Below are 16,684 nucleotides of genomic sequence, written 5' to 3'. Positions count from 1 at the left end.
TTAACCAGACCCAAATCTTTAAAAAGTTTTTAACAGCGGGGCGGTGGTGGCGCATGCCTTTAATCCCAGCACTTGGGAGGCAGAGGCAGGCAGATCTCTGTGAGTTCGAGGCCAGCCTGGGCTACCAAATGAGTTCCAGGAAAGGCGCAAAGCTACATAGAGAAACCCTGTCTTGAAAAACCAAAAAAAAAAAAAAAAAAAAAAAAAAAGTTTTTAACAAACACTGAGAAAATACTATGTCAGAAATACATATCGATCAATCATAGTATAATAACTTTACTATTTTGCCTGAACTGCTTTGGATCTTGTTGTTTTGTTTGTCTTTAAAACAGGGTTTGTTTCCAGCCGGGCGGTGGTGGCTCATGCCTTTAATCCCAGCACTTGGGAGGCAGAGGCAGGCAGATCTCTGTGAGTTCGAGGCCAGCCTGGGCTACCAAATGAGTTCCAGGAAAGGCACAAAGCTACATAGAGAAACCCTGTCTTGAAAAACCAAAAAAAAAAAGTTTTTAACAAACACTGAGAAAATACTATGTCAGAAATACATATCGATCAATCATAGTATAATAACTTTACTATTTTGCCTGAACTGCTTTGGATCTTGTTGTTTTGTTTGTCTTTAAAACAGGGTTTGTTTCCAGCCGGGCGGTGGTGGCTCATGCCTTTAATCCCAACACTCGGGAGGCAGAGGCAGGCGGATCTCTGTGAGTTTGAGGCCAGCCTGGGCTACCAAGTGAGTTCTCAGCCTGTGGCTGAGAGTCTCATCTTCCCATACTCAGCTGATCTAATGTATTGGTATTTAAAACACCTCAAGGTATTTTAGAGGCGATTTGATTTATGGTTTCTTTTGTTCTCTCTCTCTCCCTCTCTCTCTCTCTCTCTCTCTCTCTCTCTCTCTCTCTCCCCGGTTTTTTGAGACAGGGTTTCTCTGTGTAGTTTTGGTGCCTGTCCTGGATCTTGCTCTATAGCCCAGGCTGGCTTCAAATTCACAGAGATCTGCCTGGCTCTGCCTCCCGAGTGCTGAGATCAAAGGCATGCACCACCATCGTCCGGCTCTGTTCTCTTTTTATAAACCTTCATGGGAGATCTGGGTGGTGGCGCATGCCTTTAGTCCCAGCACAGGGGAGGCCAAGGAAGGTGGATCTCTGAGTCTGGTCTACAGCCTGGTCTAAAGAGCGATTTCCAGGAGAGCCATGGCTACACACAGAGAAACCCTGTCTCAGAAAAAAAAAAAAAAAACAACCAACCAACCAGTAAAAACTTGATGGAACTATCACAGCATGAGAACACAGCATTTATGGAAAGCCTGGATCTGAATTTGTGTCCCCAGCTGTGGACACTCATATTTGGCTCCAGAATAAACTACCTTTGTTCAAGTGAGAATTATGGTTTTGTATCAGCTAGATCTCTCTCTCTCTCTCTCTCTCTCTCTCTCTCTCTCTCTCTCTCTCTCTCTCTCTCTCTCTCTCTCTCACTTATACAGTGTTCTGCATGCAGGAATGCCTGAGTGCCAGAAGAGGGCACCAGATCTCGTTATAGATGGTTGTGAGCCACCATGTGGTTGCTGGGAATTGAACTCAGGACCTCTGGAAGAACAGACAGCACTCAACTCCTGAGCCATCTTTCCAGCCCCCTTTTGTTTTTGAGACAGGGTCTCCTGAAGCCCAAGCTGGCCCAGAACTCCCTCCATAGCGAAGGATAGTCTCAAATCTCTGATCCCATCATCCCCACCTCGCCAGCGCTGGGATTCCTGGCACATACCACCATGCCCAGTGGGGCTGGAGAATGAGCCCAGGCCTTCTTGCATGCTAGGTCAGTACTCTACCATTTCCAGCACACATATGGCAATTTGCAACTGTCTAGAACTCCAGTTCCAGGGGATCCGACCCCCTCCTTAGGCCTCTGCAGGTGCTAGGCATGCACATGGCATAGACAAACGTGCAGGCAAAACACAACACACAGAATAAAAACAAATCCCAGCACTCGGGAGGCAGAGGCAGGCAATCTCTAAGGTCTGAGTTCGAGGCTAGCCTGGTCTACAGAGTGAATTCCAGGACAGCCAGAGTTACATAGGGAAACCCTGTCTTAAAAAACAAACAAGCTAATTAATTAATTAATATTAAAAATGAAATATTTAAAAAGACAGACAGACGGATGGATGGATGGACGCTGCTAGTTTGGGCGGAGCTCTCCTGTAGCCGCTATGCACCACACTAGACTGGGGTCACTCAGGCTACGGTCCCGTGACACCAAGTTGAAATTTGTCACCTCCCATGAGTCTGGTGAGGAACAATAGGTCAGTTCCCCAGCAGGCCCATGTGAGCCAGAAGTTTCCTCTGCGTGGGTCGTTTCAAGGAAAGCCGTTGTGAAATGACCAGTCTGTTTCCTGCCCTCTGTTCCGCGTTCTCCAGCCTGCGCCATCTCTCTGCTCAGCCCCTTGGAACACCCGCTCTGCGTTGGACAGTGAGGTGCTGCTGCGCTGCGCTCTAGAATTGGAAATAAAAGCCAATAAACCTTGACGCTAGGTCTGTCGGGATGCTGTCTTTCGACACCCATGTGAGATGTGGAATAAGAGAAATGGAGTCAGCTGTTTAGCCGAGACCTTTTGTGTACACGTGATTTCCCACACTACACTCACCCACCAACTCCCCGAAATCCACTCTCTGCTTTGGTTCTTGGCTCTTTTCTTTTCTTTCTTTCTTTCTTTCTTTTTTTTTTTTTTTTTTTTTTTTTTTTTGACACTGTGTAGCCCAGATTGGCCTAAAACTCGCTATGTATTCCAGACAGGTCGAACCTGAAATTCTCCTGCCTCAGCCTCTGAAGTGCAGCGATTACAAGTGTGAACCACCATACCAGGCTTACTCATTATATTCTCAAGTCTGTACGGATATTTCTTTTTTTCCCCAGAATAGAGCCCAGGACTTAATTCTAGGAACTGAAAGGGATTGTTTCTGGGAAGAGAGCTGGGGTACTAGAAAGGGGAACTGACCAGTGTTTACACTTTGCTACTATTTGTTTTATTTTATATAAAATTTTTGCCGGGCGATGGTGGCGCACGCCTTTAATCCCAGCCCTCGGGAGGCAGAGCCAGGCGGATCTCTGTGAGTTTGAGGCCAGCCTGGGCTACCAAGTGAGCTCCAGGAAAGGCGCAAAGCTACGCAGAGAAACCCTGTCTCGGAAAAAAAAAAAATTTACCATTTTTCTTTTGAGACAAGGTCTCACTAGGTAGCCTTGGCTGTCCTGGAACTCTCTCTGTAGACCAGGCTGGCCTCAGACTCATAGAGATCTTCCTGTCTCTGTCTCCTGAGTTCTGGGATTAAAGACCTGAGCCACCACACCTAGCTAAGATTTATTTTGGTTTTAATTATGTTTTTTGTTTTGTTTTTCGAGACAGGGTTTCTCTGTGTAGTTTTGGTGCCTGTCCCAGATCTCGCTCTGTAGAGATCCATCTGCCTCTGCCTCCCAAGTACTGGGATTAAAGGCGTGCGCCTTCACCACCCTATTTGGGTTTTAATTATGTATACAGGTGCATGTGAGTGCAGTACCTGAAGAGGCCAGAAGAGAGAGTCAGATCCCCAAGAGCTGGAGTCACAGGTAGTTCTGAGCCCCTAGAGATGAACACAGGTGCTGGGAACTGAACTGCAGACTTCTGCAAGAGCTATACATGCTCTTAGCCACTGAGCCATCTTTCCATCCCCCTATTCTTTTAAGATGGGGTTTCATGGCCCCAGCTGGCCTTGAATTATATATTTATAGTAGTGGATGAACTTGACTGTCTGATCCTCCCACTTCTACCTCCAAAGTGCTGGGATTTTGGAAGTACACCACCATACCTGGGTCATGACGTCGCCTTCCCTACACCTTGTACATGGCATTAAAAGTACTGAATTTGTTATAAACAGAAAAGTCTCCTGCCTGACCTATGCCTCGAACAGCCCAGAGGGAAAGAGTGGATTGAAGGACAGAAAAAAGAGCCAGGCAGGAGGTTAGCTGTCCACACTGAGTGGTACATGCACTGATCTTTTAAATGCATTTGGATGTCTCCATGGTAAAGTGTTGCTGGACACTGTATGCACTAAGGAGGCCGGTGTGTAAAGGCGGGTGGGGAAAGGTGCTTGTTGCCATGCCTAATGACCCGGGTACAAGCCCCAGGTACCACATCTCCGTGCAAGGAGAGAATCAACTCCCACAAGCCGTCCTCTGGCCTCCATGAGCTTTTGGGGCACAGTGTAACCACCAAACTAGACCACCCCGGGGGTAGAAAGAAAGGTTTACTGGAGATCAAATTGCCAAGGCTACCCTGCTCCAGGGGTGAGGAGAAAAAGCAAAATGGTGGAAAATGGAATGGACCTTATATGACATCAGCAGGGTAGGGTCTTTAAAGTAGCACAGGTTGTTTGGATTGACCCAGAACTAGATGCCCTTGCCCAGGGTAGTTGACCTTTGGGAGGCTCCCGGTGGGTGGTCTCCTGGTAAACAGAAACCCACCATTAGGCATCTGTTTACCCAATAACAATCCTTGTGTTTAGGACATTGTCACCAGCACTGCCATTTTGGGACAGCACTTTGGACCTAACAATGTTGCCGTGATAAACACACACACACACACACACACACACACACACACACACTTCACACACCAGCATACATCACACATAAACATGCATATATTAGTCAGGTGTGGTGTCACAGGCCTGTCTTCCTAGAACTAAGGCAGAAGCCATCTGAACTGCATAGTGACACTCTTTCTCAAAACCTGAGAGCTGGGCACAGATGCAGTTCAGTGGCCCCTGAGCAAGGTCTTGGGTTCAATATTCAGCATGGAAAAAAAGATTGAAAAAGTTAATAAACCTTTGTGCTGAGAAGAAATGCAGCCAGTCCCTTAGTCAAGGCAGCCTCCTCTCATGACGAGGGGTCTTGTCCTCTCCACCCAGCCAGCAGTGTTTCTCTCTTGGCCAGGCCCAGGCCAGCACTGTTTTTCCACAGCATGGATCAATACCCTACTCAATAATTCATCATGGGGAGTCTGACCATCATGGCTGATACACCTTATGACATGTAAACACCCATTCACTAATTAACCACATCATTCTTTTCCACATTTACAGAGTTTGGGGGTTTGTAGATTATTTTCTTTCTTTTTTTAAAGACAGGGTCTCACTACATAGCCCTGTCTGGTCTGGAACTCACTTTGTAGACCAGGCTGGCCTGGAACTCACAGAGATCCTCCTGCCTCTGCCTCGAGAGCACTGAGACTAAATGTGTGTGCAAGCACACCCAGACTTTATTTCTGTTTTTGTTTTTCCCACCCTGAAGGTTGAACCCAGGGCCTTTTCTACGGTTCTAAAGCTCTGTACCTCTGATCTGTATCTCTAGGACTCTATTTTCAAACAGGCTCTCACTAAATTGTCCAGGCAGGCCCAGAATATAATATTGTCTTGCCTCAATTGTAAAACATCGGTAGTGAACTTCTGCCCTCCGGGGTCCTCCCATTGTGCTGCAAGCCTGTATTTAAGACCTCTTCCCTCCTTCAATAAACAGCATTCGGCATTATAAAAGTAAATAAATTAATTAAAAAAAAAGATTGTCTTGCCTCAGCCTCCAGGTAGCTGGGATCCACAGCAGGCCCAGGTAAGAATTTGTAATTCATTTCCCAGCACACACACACACGCACGCACACACACACACGCACGCACGCACGCACACACACACACACACACACACACTGCTTATTGTGTCTATTATACAGCAAGCTCAGTGTGTGCAAGAACCAGGTCCAGTTCTACTTGCTGACATTTAATAGTGTGCACATGACTCATTCATTTGCACGGGACAGAGCTGATACACTGGTTAAAAGACGCTGTAAACAGGGTATGGTGACTCGTGCCTGTAATTCCACTACTCCAGTGGTAGACCTTCAGTATCATGCTTGGCTACCTAGTGAGTTCAAGGACAGCCTGTGCTCTACCCGAGACTCAGCTGCAGAACAGGGCTGGAGAGATGACTTGGGTTAAGAGCACTGGCTGCTCTTCTAAGAGGATCTGAGTTCAATGCTTAGCATCCACATAGGTGCTCACAGCCATCCAGATGCAGGGAATCCCAATGATGCCCTTCTGGCCTCCCTAGGCACCAGGCAACAAAGTGGTGGAGACATAAACACAAGCAAAAACACTCATACAAATAATGAAAATTGAAAAGTGATGTTTTAAATGCTGTCATAGTGGCGCACGCCTTTAATCCCAGCACTCCTGAAGCAGAGGCAGGCAGGTCTCTTGTGAGTTTGCCTACACAGTGAGCTCCAGGCCAGGCCTACAAAGTGAGACCCTGTCTCAAAGCGGGGAAACAATTCTGATCCAGACCTACCTGCACCTACTAATCACATGGCCTCTGAGAACCTCCGTTTTCTCGCCTGTGATGAGGCAGAGATGTGCTAATTTGGCAAAGTGAAACAGTAAACTTTAGCTGATGCTTTCGCTTGGGGGGCGGTTATTTTGGTCCTCTAGAGCCTGCCTTTTCCTGTAAAGCACGGATGATTATGTCTGACATTAAAGAAGACTGGTCCAATGCGCTTAGGGGTGGAGCCTTCCACTCAGATGCCTAGCCAAGATAATAGTTGTTGCCAGATGCCAGACGCCTACTGCGGATTTAGGGTCATTCCAAGTGTCGGATTGTGACAGTCCCTGGGACTGTCCCAGAGCCCTGGCCTAGCCTGTATCTCCAGGTGGATTCACACGGCGTCCTCAGCCGGAAGGAGGTGGGGTCTTGAACTAAAGGGCTGGGACTTTGGGAAATGAGAGAGACCAGTGAGTCTCAGACGAGTCCCATCTGGGAACAACCGCATTAGGCAGGACTAGGGCTATGAGGTCCTCCAGGCCGCGGAGGGGAGCTGGCAGAGGTGCTGGTGAGCGCCTGAGGGCTCGGGTGGGGTGGCAGCTGCGGGGGTGGGGGTGGGGCAGGGAGCCTTGGGGACCGCCGAGAGACACGGGAGGCGGCGGCGGGTGGCTTTGGGGCTAACAGTCTCGGGGTGCGCAGGGGGCTGCAAAGCAGGCGAGCGGAGGCTGCGCGTCGCGGAGGCTTCTGGTCACTGACCTCTAACCCCTTCCCCCCTGTAGTCCCAAGCAGGCGGGGCGCGGGGACCATGGGCTCCTGGACCTCCAGGGCCCGGGTCCCCACGCGGGAGCCCGACCCCCAGGAGACGCTGGACCTGAGCCGTCTCCCCCCGGAGCTGCTCCTGGTGGTGCTGAGCCACGTGCCCCCGCGGACGCTGCTGCTGCACTGCCGCCGGGTGTGCCGCGCCTGGCGCGCCCTGGTGGATGGCCAGGCCTTGTGGCTGCTCCTGCTGGCCCGCGACCGCAGCGCTGCCGGCCGCGCCCTGCTGTCGCTAGCCCGCCGCTGCCTGCCCCCGACCCGCGAAGCCCGGCCCTGCCCGCTGGGCCAATTCTGCGTGCGACGGCCACTAGGTCGTAACCTCATCAGCAACCCCTGCGGCCAAGGTGAGGAGCCCCGGAAGTGCCGCGAGGGCGGGGCCCCCGAGAGCATCGACCGGAAGGGATGAACGGAGGGGGCGCAAGATAATGGATGGGCGCACGAAAGAGAACCTATGAGAGCGGATGAGGGGCGGAGTCACGGGACAATTGATGGACGGTGTGAGGGCGTGGCCATGAGGCAACCAATGGAAAAGGATGGGAGCGGGGTCACCATGGACCAAATGGGAGAGTATGCGGGGCAGGGCCCCAAGAGAGCTGATGGGAAGTGCTGAGGGCAGGGGCCGCAACCTGTGCGAGGGGCAAGAGCAGAGTAACAAGACGGGCGGAGCCTAAGGGGCGAGCAGGAAGAGAAGCAGGGCTACAGATGAAGCAGAGGGAGCGGGTAGAAGTGGGGTCACACGACCCAGAGAGAGTGACTGGAAGGACCTGACCACAAGGGAGCTTGGGAGGGAACCGAACTCCATACCCTCTACCTGGGAGACAGGGTGCTCTAGGAGCCACCGATGAGCAATTAAAATTGCTGCATAAATTTTTTTTGTTTTGGTTTTGGTTTTGGTTTTGGATTTAGTTTTGGTTTTGGTTTTGGTTTTTCAAGACAGGGTTTTTCTTGTGTAGCTTTGGTGCCTTTCCTGGAACTCACTCTGTAGACCAGACTGGCCTCGAACTCACAGAGATCCTCCTGCCTCTGCCTCCCGAGTGCTGGGATTAAACTACCCGGCCGTAAATATTTTTAATTTGATTGCCTTTTAAACTTTTAAATGTATTTTTATTAATGTGTATGTTGGAGGTCAAAAGAAAGCTCCCCTGGAATTGGAGTTAAAAGGGGACTGAGTCTCCCGGCTTGGGAGCTGGGCACAGAATTCAGATCCTCTGGAAGAGCAGCTCCTAGCTTTTCAGCTATTTCAGTAGTTTTTTTTTTTTTTTTTTTAATTATTATTTGCCGGCTGGAAAGATAGCGATTAAGAGCACTGACTGCTCTTCCAAAAGACCTGAATTCAGTTCTTTGCATTCATATGGAGGCACACAACCATCCATAACTCCAGACCCAGGAGGTCCCACCTTCCATTCTAGCCTCTGTTTTGGCCTCCGAAGGCATCAGGCATACATATGGGGCACAGACATACATTTTTAACTTTTTAAAATCATTATTGTGTGTGCCAAAGGACTCGAGTGTCGTGGCACAGGTGGGTGGTGGGGTCATAGGCCAACCTTGAGCAGTCAATTCTCTTATTTTTACACAAATTCTTAATTTTTGCACACTGTGACCGATGTGGGGGCACTTGAATTTGACATCAATCCCAGTGCCTCAGTTTCCCTGGTGCAGTTATCCCACGTCAGCCTTGTTTCCACTTTACAGAAGGCCTGCGCAAGTGGATGGTGCAGCATGGTGGAGATGGCTGGGTGGTGGAGAAGAACATGAGCCCTGTGCCTGGGGCCCCCTCACAGACCTGCTTCGTGACCTCCTTCAGGTGACAGCCCCACGCCCCCCCAAAGGCCACAGCCCTTGTTGAGAAAGGCCTGCCCGTTCTCACGATCCTCTCCCACCCTCCTAGCTGGTGCTGCAAGAAGCAGGTGGTGGACCTGGAGGAGAAGGGTCTGTGGCCAGAGCTGCTGGACAGTGGTGGTGTGGAGATTGCTGTCTCTGACTGGTGAGTGTGGTGACAGGAAAGGTCCTTTGCTCAACACTGGGGACCATGGCCATGGCACACTCTTGTAATCCCAGCACTTGGGTCATGGGGAATCCCAGGACAGTGTAAATGAGCTTAAGGCCAGCAAGGGCTACATAGCAACACCTTGTCTAAAAACAAAACAAAACAAAACGGAAAGCCTGAACTATGATGAGTTCACGTGAAACACAGCCAGGGCTTTGTAAGTGTGAAAGTGTGGCTGCATTTTTGGAACCTTGATCACATGGCCTCTCTCCCAGGGGTGCAGTGTTAACAGCCTGAGAGGCGTGCGTGCGTGCGTGCGTGCGTGCGTGCGTGCGTGCGTGCGTGCGTGCATGCATGCATGCCAAGATGCCTGGAGGGGGATTTTTGATTGGTGTGTAAAATGAATGAAAAAATTTTCTTAATAAAAAAAAGGGGCCAGGTTGTGGTAGCACACACTTTTAATCCCAGCACTCAGGAGGCAGAGGCAGGCGGATCTCTGTGAGTTCCAGGCCAGCCTGGTCTACAGAGTGTGAGATCCAGGAAAGGCGCAAAGCTACACAGGGAAACCCTGTTTCGAACAACCAAAAAAAGGGAGGGGGGGAGATGCCTAGAACAGAACAATGCCTGAACGATTGGCTGCTTGCCCATGTGGTTAACCACAGCCTCCGGGTGAGGCTAACTCACAGCCCTAAATTGCATTGTAGATCTTTCTAAAGTGGCCAGCTCTTACCTAAGCCTATCTGTGGGCTTGGCTAGCCCTTGTCCTCAGTCTGGTAGACTATTTGGTATGACTGGAATCTCCAACAAAGACACTCCTGGCAGACATGGCTTCAAAAAGGCCTGGTATCATCTTCCCAAGACCATTTTATTGGGGGGCAGAGACAAGTACAGGAACTTGGGAATCAAACCTAGGGCCTCATGCATGCCAGGAAGAGCCTCCAACACTAAGCTGCACATGCCAGGTCTCTTTTTGGTCTTACTTTGAGGCACAGTCTCACCAAGTTGCCTAAGCTGGCCTTGTCCTTGCAATGCTCCCATGTCAGCCTCTGTAACAACTGGGGTTACTTGCCCAAACCAGCAGGCCCATCTCCTAAAATCTGGGGATCAGGGCAGATTCCATGTGTGTGCCGATGGTGGAGGGGAGAGGTCAGCCTAGTATCACTGCTCAGAAGCAGTCCCCGTCTGCCTCCCCAGTGCTGGGGTTAAAAGCAGGTATTATTCTCCCTGGCTGTAAGCAGTTTTTTGTTGGAACTGCCAGCTAGCTCCCAAATAAGCATCCAGAGACTTAATATTAATTATAAATGCTCAGCTGATGCTTAGGCTTGTTACTAACCAGTTCTTAAACCTAAATTAACCCGTACTTCTTGTCTAAGTTCTACCACATGGCTCATGGCTTGTTACCTTATTTTCTACAAGTCATGCTTCCTCTGCTTCTGGCTCCAGACCCCTGAGACTCCACCCTTCCTCTTCCCAGCATTCTCTCTGTCCTGAAATCCTGCCTAGCTATGGGTCAATCAGCTTTTTACTAACCAATGAGAGCAATGCATATTTACAATGGACAACAGGATTATTCAATGGACAACAGGATTATTCCACAGCACCTGGCTTTTCAGCCTTTTATTTTCTTCTGAGACAGTCTCCCTGTGTAGCTCTGGCTGACCTAGAACCTTCTGAAGGCCAGGCTGGCCTCAAACTCACAGAGATCCATTTGCCTCTGCCTCCAGAAAGTTTAAATTAAAGGCATGTGCCTCCACATCCGGCAACACCCAGCTTTTCTGGGTAAGAGGGTTCAAGACAGGGTTTCCCCGTGTGTCCCTGGCTGTCCTGGAACTTGCTCTTCAGACCAGGCTGGCCTTGAACTTGGAGATCCACCTGCCTCTGCCTGCCAAGTGCTGGTATTAAAGTAGTGCTGGGTTTAAGGGCATGCACCACCACCACCCAGCTTAACATCCAGCTCTTGCATGAGTTCTGGGGTTCAAATCCCAGTCCTCATCCTTGTGTGGCAAGCACTTTACTGGCTTAGCCATCTTGCCAGCCCCAGAAGGCCCTTTTGAGGAACTTAATTTGTTCCCACAGGTGGGGAGCGCGACATGACAGCGGCTGCAGGTACCGTCTCCTTGTCCAACTCCTTGATGCTCACCAGAATGTCCTGGATAAGTTCTCGGCTGTGCCAGACCCCATTGAACAATGGAACAACAACATCTACCTGCAGGTGAGCCTCTGACTGAAGAGGAGCCTCACTGGGAGAGGAAAGTGGGGTGGGGACCGTGATGGTCTCATCACCCCCAACTCTCTGTCTTTGTTTTTTTTTTTTTTTTTTTTTTTAGATTTATTTATTTATTATGTATTATTTAAGATTTATTTATTTATTATGTATACAGCATGTGTGACCAGAAGAGGGCACCAGATCTCATTACAGATGGTGGTGAGCCACCATGTGGTTGCTGGGAATTGAACTCAGGACCTCTGGAAGAGCAGTCAGTGCTCTTAACCTCTGAGCCATCTCTCCAGCCCTCTGTCTTTGTTTTTTAGTGTGTGTGTGTGTGTGTGTGTGTGTGTGTGTGTGTGTGTGTGTGTGTATGGGGAACTGTGCCTGTCCATGTCCATGTGCACGTGGAAGGCAGAGAGATCAATGTCATATGTCTTTCCATCACCCTCCGCCTTCATTTTTGAGACAGTATCTCTCACTGAACAGGGAGCTCATTGGTTGGCTAGACTGCTCTGCCAGTGAGTTGTGAGGCTCCACTGTCTGCCCCCGGCACTAGAGTTACAGAGGTACCCTCACTGCCAGGTTGTACGTGGGAGCTGGGGATCCGGACTTAGATCCATTACACGTGTGCAGGCCTTCTATCAGCTGAGCCGTTTCCCTATCCCTGCCCTGCCATGTCTTCTGAATCAGGGCGTGAAGAAAGCTGGACTGGGCAAATCCAGCTGAAGTCTCTCTTCTAACTATAGCATTCAGATCCTGGCAGGAGCTGAAGGGCAGGTTGGGTAGTGGTGGGTGACCATGACACGTGGCAGTCTACCCTGGAGCAGCCGTGATGTGAAGAATCACTGTTGATTTAGTTTCAAATTTCCTCCATGAGGTCTCTGGTCCAGTCTACACTGAGATTCCTCACATCATGGCCACCCCAGGGCAGGCAGACTTTTCCACAAGGGTCAGGGGTCAGGGGCCAAGAGATGTGAGATTTAGCAGCTTGGCCTGTCCTGGCCGAGCTTGGGAGGTCACTCAGTAAGACTGCTCAGGCTTGGGCTGGAGAGATGGCTCAGTGGTTAAAGAGCACCAACTGCTCTTCCAGAGTTCCTGAGTTCAATTCCCAGCAACCACATGGTGGCTCACAACCATCTGTAATGAGATCTGGTGCCCTCTTCTGGCCTGCAGTCATACATGCTGTATACATAATAAATAAATGAATAAATCTCTTAAAAAAAAAAAAGACTGCTCAGGCTCATTTCTGCTGCTTTTTTTTCTTTTGAGACAAGGTCTCGTGTAGCTCCCACTGGTCTCACACTCACTATGTAGGTGAGGCTAACCTTGAGCTCCTTCATCTCCCAGATGCTGGGAATAATTGCAGATGTACACAGCCACACCCAGAATCTCTGCCACATTCTTGCTGATAACCCCTATTATTTGGTTGGGTTTTTCTTCCTTTCTTTCTTTTTGGGACAGTTTCTTACTGTATAACTCAACTGTCCTGGACCCCACTACGAAGACTAGACTGTCCTCTCTGACTTTCCATCCTCCTGCCTCAGTCACCCAACCCGTGATGACGGGCTTGTCACCACACCTAGAGAACATGGCAAGATTTCAGAAGAAGAAGGGACGTAGGCAGTGAGGTGGCCGCCGTCCTGGGAAGCCCTGTCTGACGGGGCTGTGACACAAGACTGTCTCCTTCTACCTCCAGGTCACCCACGTGTTCTCCAACATCAGGAGAGGCGTCCGTTTTGTGTCTTTTGAACACTGGGGCCAGGACACGCAGTTCTGGGCCGGCCACTATGGGGCCAGAGTGACCAACTCCAGTGTGATCGTGCGAGTCTGTCAGCCCTAGCCAAAGGCCTCCATCTTGGCAAGACAGCCTGACTGTGCCTTCCAGGGGCTGGGGCTGGTGACTGGGATTCTTCATGAATCAAGCATTCACACCTTCCTGGAACATGAAACGCTAGGATCCAGTGGAGGGTCCTGCTTGGCCTTGTTTGCAGAGTCTTGAACACTGGAGTCCTCCATCAGATCTGCCCACGGCTGCTGCTTGGGTAGAGCGAGGGTGTCCGGGTGCCTGTCTGCATGCCCGTCTCAGAGAGGTCGCAAGCTGCCTCTGTTTCAGTTGACCCCTCACTGCCTGTCCTCAGTATTGATCCCTCAGCCTTTTTTGAGACAGGGTCTCATGTATCCAGTGGCTAAAAGCCAAGAGTAGCTTTAGCCCCCTGCCTTTGCCACTCAGGTGCTGGGATTACAGGCATGCACCAACGCCACCCAGGTTTGTGGGGTGCTGGGATTACAGGCATGCACCAACGCCACCCAGGTTTGTGGGGTGCTGGGATTACAGGCATGCACCAACACCACCCAGGTTTGTGAGGTGCTGGGATTACAGGCATGCACCAACACCACCCAGGTTTGTGAGGTGCTGGGATGAGCCCGGCCCTCAGCAAGCCAAGCACACATCTTACCAGCTAAGCAGCGTCCTCGGCATTGTCTTCTTGTCACCTCCTGCTTCCGCCTCAGGGACTTCCTTTGTCCCTTTACTGAAGCCCTCCACTCATATCTGAACTTATGGCTAGCAAAATCCCAACTCCCGAGTGAACACAAGCTCACATGGCTACACCCGGGTCTCCTCATTGAAGGGTGTGTCTGCCCACAGATTTTCTCCAAACAATGAGGAACTGCCTACAGCCCCGGCCCTGATCCTCAGGGACCTCTGAATTGTGTAATGTATAAAGTTATTTATCATTTTCTCACACACACACACAGAGAATAATAATATACTGGCAATATCTGTCTGCCAATTGCACTGTAATAAATTATTTTGCCTAAACTGGTTCATATCTTTTTCTTTGTTTGTTTTATTGTTATTGTGGTTTTGAGACAGATTCTCACTATGTAGCCCTGGCTAACCTGAAACTCACTGTGTAGATCAGGCTGGCCTCAACTGCCTCTACCTGGCTCTGCTTCATGCACTACCCCAGCCAAATGCTCGTGTGTGTGTGTGTGTGTGTGTGTGTGTGTGTGTGTGTGTGTGTGTGTAGTGTGTGTGTGTGTGTGTAGTGTGTGTGTGTGTGTGGTGTGTGTATGTATGTGTGTGGTGTGTGTGTATGTATGTGTGTGTGTGGTGTGTGTGTCTGTGTGTGTCTGTGTGTGTGTGTGTGTGTCTGTGTACATGCTTTCTCTGCTTGGAGAAGGTGCATGTTTGCCCCTGCAGAGGACAACTTGAAGGAGTCTGTTCTTTCCACAATGTAGACCCCAGGGACCCAACTCAGACCATCTCTGGCTTGATGGCAGGCACCTTTACCCATTGAGCCATCTTGGCAGCTAATATTTTGATCTTTTTTATCAGACTCTTGCAATGGTATGGCTGGCCTGGAACTCATGACAATCCTGCCTCCTGTGTGTCCAACTGGTAGCATTATAGACAACACACACACGCCCAGCTTCCTTCAGTCCTTTGTTTGTTATTGATCTTGTGTAGCCCAGGCTGGCCTCAAACCTCTGTCTAGCCAACCATGACTTGTACTTCTGATCCTCCTGCCTCCTTCTTCCAAGTACTAGGAACTGAACTCAAGTCCTCTGTGAGAACATCGCTCAGTTTTAATCACAGAGTCGTCTCTGCAGCCCCCAGATCTTCTTTCTGGGTGGGAGATTTTTGTGTTTTTTTTTTTTTGGTTTTTCGAGACAGGGTTTCTCTGTGTAGCTTTGCGCCTTTCCTGGAACTCACTTGGTAGCTCAGGCTGGCCTCGAACTCACAAAGATCCGCCTGCCTCTGCCTCCCAAGTGCTGGGATTAAAGGCGTGGGCCACCACCGCCTGGCTTCATTTGGTTTTTATTTTATGTGTATGAGTGTTTTGTCTACAAGTAGTCTGTGCATCTTGTGTGTGCAGTACCTGTGGAGGCCAGAAGAGGACATCAGATCTCCTAGAACTGCAATTAGAAGCAGTTGTGAGCCGCCATATGCCAGTGCTCTTTACCTCTGATCCATCTCTCCAACCTCAGATTTCTAACAGAAGTTGTTAATGCCGCAGACAGAGAGTAGCCTGATGGGGCTCTGAGGACAGTCAGGCCTGTGTGGCTAACTTTGGCTTCCTTCTTATGGGTTTCAGAGGAAAGGGGAAGTTCTGGACCTTGTAATTGATGAGTATCCACAGTCTGGGTTGTCAGCCAGGCTGTCTCTACATCAGCTGTGAGGGTGGGTCAGGAGAGAATCTGGAAGAACGAGTTACCTTAGCTCTGGAAGCCAAACTATTGTAGCTTCAGGGGCTGTCAAACTTTAACCAAATGAAGGAGCTTTCCAGAATACCTGCCCCTTGTAAGAGAGGTCACAAGGAATCACCGAACCAGATCACTCCATGTTTATTGGAGAGCAAACTGCCAAGGCTGTTTCCCTCCTGGGTGGGGTGGCGGAGGAGAGAAAGCGAGGGTGGGATCTCTGAGTTGATACCGGCCCTTCTAGATTGACCCGGAACTGGATGCCCTTGCCTTGGGCAGACCTTTGAGCAGGCAGAGTAAGGGAGGTCCTGGTAAACCCATCTTTAGGTTTCTCTTTACTCAATCATAATCCTCCTGTTCACTGGTCAGAGTCCTTCTGTTCAGGACTTTGTCACCAGCACTGCCATTCTGGGCGGCCACTTTGGACCTTGCCTGCCTGCCTAACAGTGGTCAGGGCCACAGTCTGTGGGGGTGACTACAGTCTACAGCACAGGACCCCGGGGCGCTGAGTTGTGACATCGGTACATTAAAATCAACGCACTCTGAATTATATGTGGGTTTACAGGGACAGTGAGGCTGTGGAGAAAGCCTCATCACGATATTTGAAGAGCACGTGTTTTGGAGAGTGTGGCTAAGGCAGCATCCATTCAAAAATTCAGGTGAGGTGCGATCTACAGGAGCCCTGAACACCTCAGAGGGGAAGAGCATTTAGAGAACATAATCCCCGCATTTAGAGACAGGAGAATGAGAACTAAGGTCATCCTTGAGAGTTTGGGGCTAGTCTGCTCTACGTGAAACCCTGCTTCAAAAACAAAGATCTGAAACATATCAAAACGTTTCACTCAGGACCCACGGTTCCCACCACCCAGCATGAGATCTCTAGTTGTTAGAAATAAGTTTGGGGTCACAAAGTAAGAGAGCACATCTCCAACTGAAGTGGCTGGACAAGGCCACCATCACTCTCGACCAAGAGTGTGCTCTGGAGGTCGACACCCAGGAAGTACATCTGGTTTTTATTCTAATCCGGGTGGTGGCTGTGTCTTTTCCCCATTGGCTGAGTCCCGCTTGGTCTTAATTCAGGTGGCCAGTCTGCAAAGAATCAGTGCACAGAAAACGGTGGAAAAGGCATCTGC

General features: G+C 49.9%; 1 protein-coding gene across 3 annotated transcripts; it reads left to right on the top strand.

The window, feature by feature from the left end:
• Positions 1-6,525: 6,525 nt before the first annotated feature.
• On the top strand, positions 6,526-14,166 carry Fbxo27 (F-box protein 27). 3 transcript variants are annotated; one of them, XM_076578237.1, is made up of 6 exons: positions 6,526-6,892; positions 7,110-7,490; positions 8,842-8,953; positions 9,038-9,133; positions 11,213-11,348; positions 13,042-14,166. In XM_076578237.1, the coding sequence occupies exons 1-6, from the start codon at positions 6,856-6,858 to the stop codon at positions 13,183-13,185; spliced, it is 906 nt and encodes a 301-aa protein (XP_076434352.1). In that variant the 5' UTR covers positions 6,526-6,855; the 3' UTR covers positions 13,186-14,166. The 3 variants fall into 3 exon arrangements, with proteins under 3 accessions (XP_076434352.1, XP_042132237.1, XP_042132244.1); XM_042276303.2 differs by having other exon boundaries at positions 6,526-6,898; XM_042276310.2 differs by having other exon boundaries at positions 6,529-6,751.
• The last annotated feature ends 2,518 nt before the right edge of the window (positions 14,167-16,684 follow it).

Source organism: Peromyscus maniculatus, chromosome 1 (genome assembly GCF_049852395.1).
Source record: "Peromyscus maniculatus bairdii isolate BWxNUB_F1_BW_parent chromosome 1, HU_Pman_BW_mat_3.1, whole genome shotgun sequence".
Classification (NCBI taxonomy): domain Eukaryota; kingdom Metazoa; phylum Chordata; class Mammalia; order Rodentia; family Cricetidae; genus Peromyscus; species Peromyscus maniculatus.
Note: the sequence above shows the minus strand (reverse complement) of the source record. Positions and strands in the feature narration are given on the sequence as shown.

Bases quoted from the DNA above. Each gene is read 5' to 3' on its own strand.
- Fbxo27 (XM_042276303.2), top strand. From the start codon at position 6,856: ATGAGGTCCTCCAGGCCGCGGAGGGGAGCTGGCAGAGGTGCTG. The intron at 6,899-7,109 runs GTGAGCGCCTGA...TCCCCCCTGTAG, and splicing joins GGGAGCTGGCAGAGGTGCTG to TCCCAAGCAGGCGGGGCGCG. The intron at 11,349-13,041 runs GTGAGCCTCTGA...TTCTACCTCCAG, and splicing joins ACAACAACATCTACCTGCAG to GTCACCCACGTGTTCTCCAA.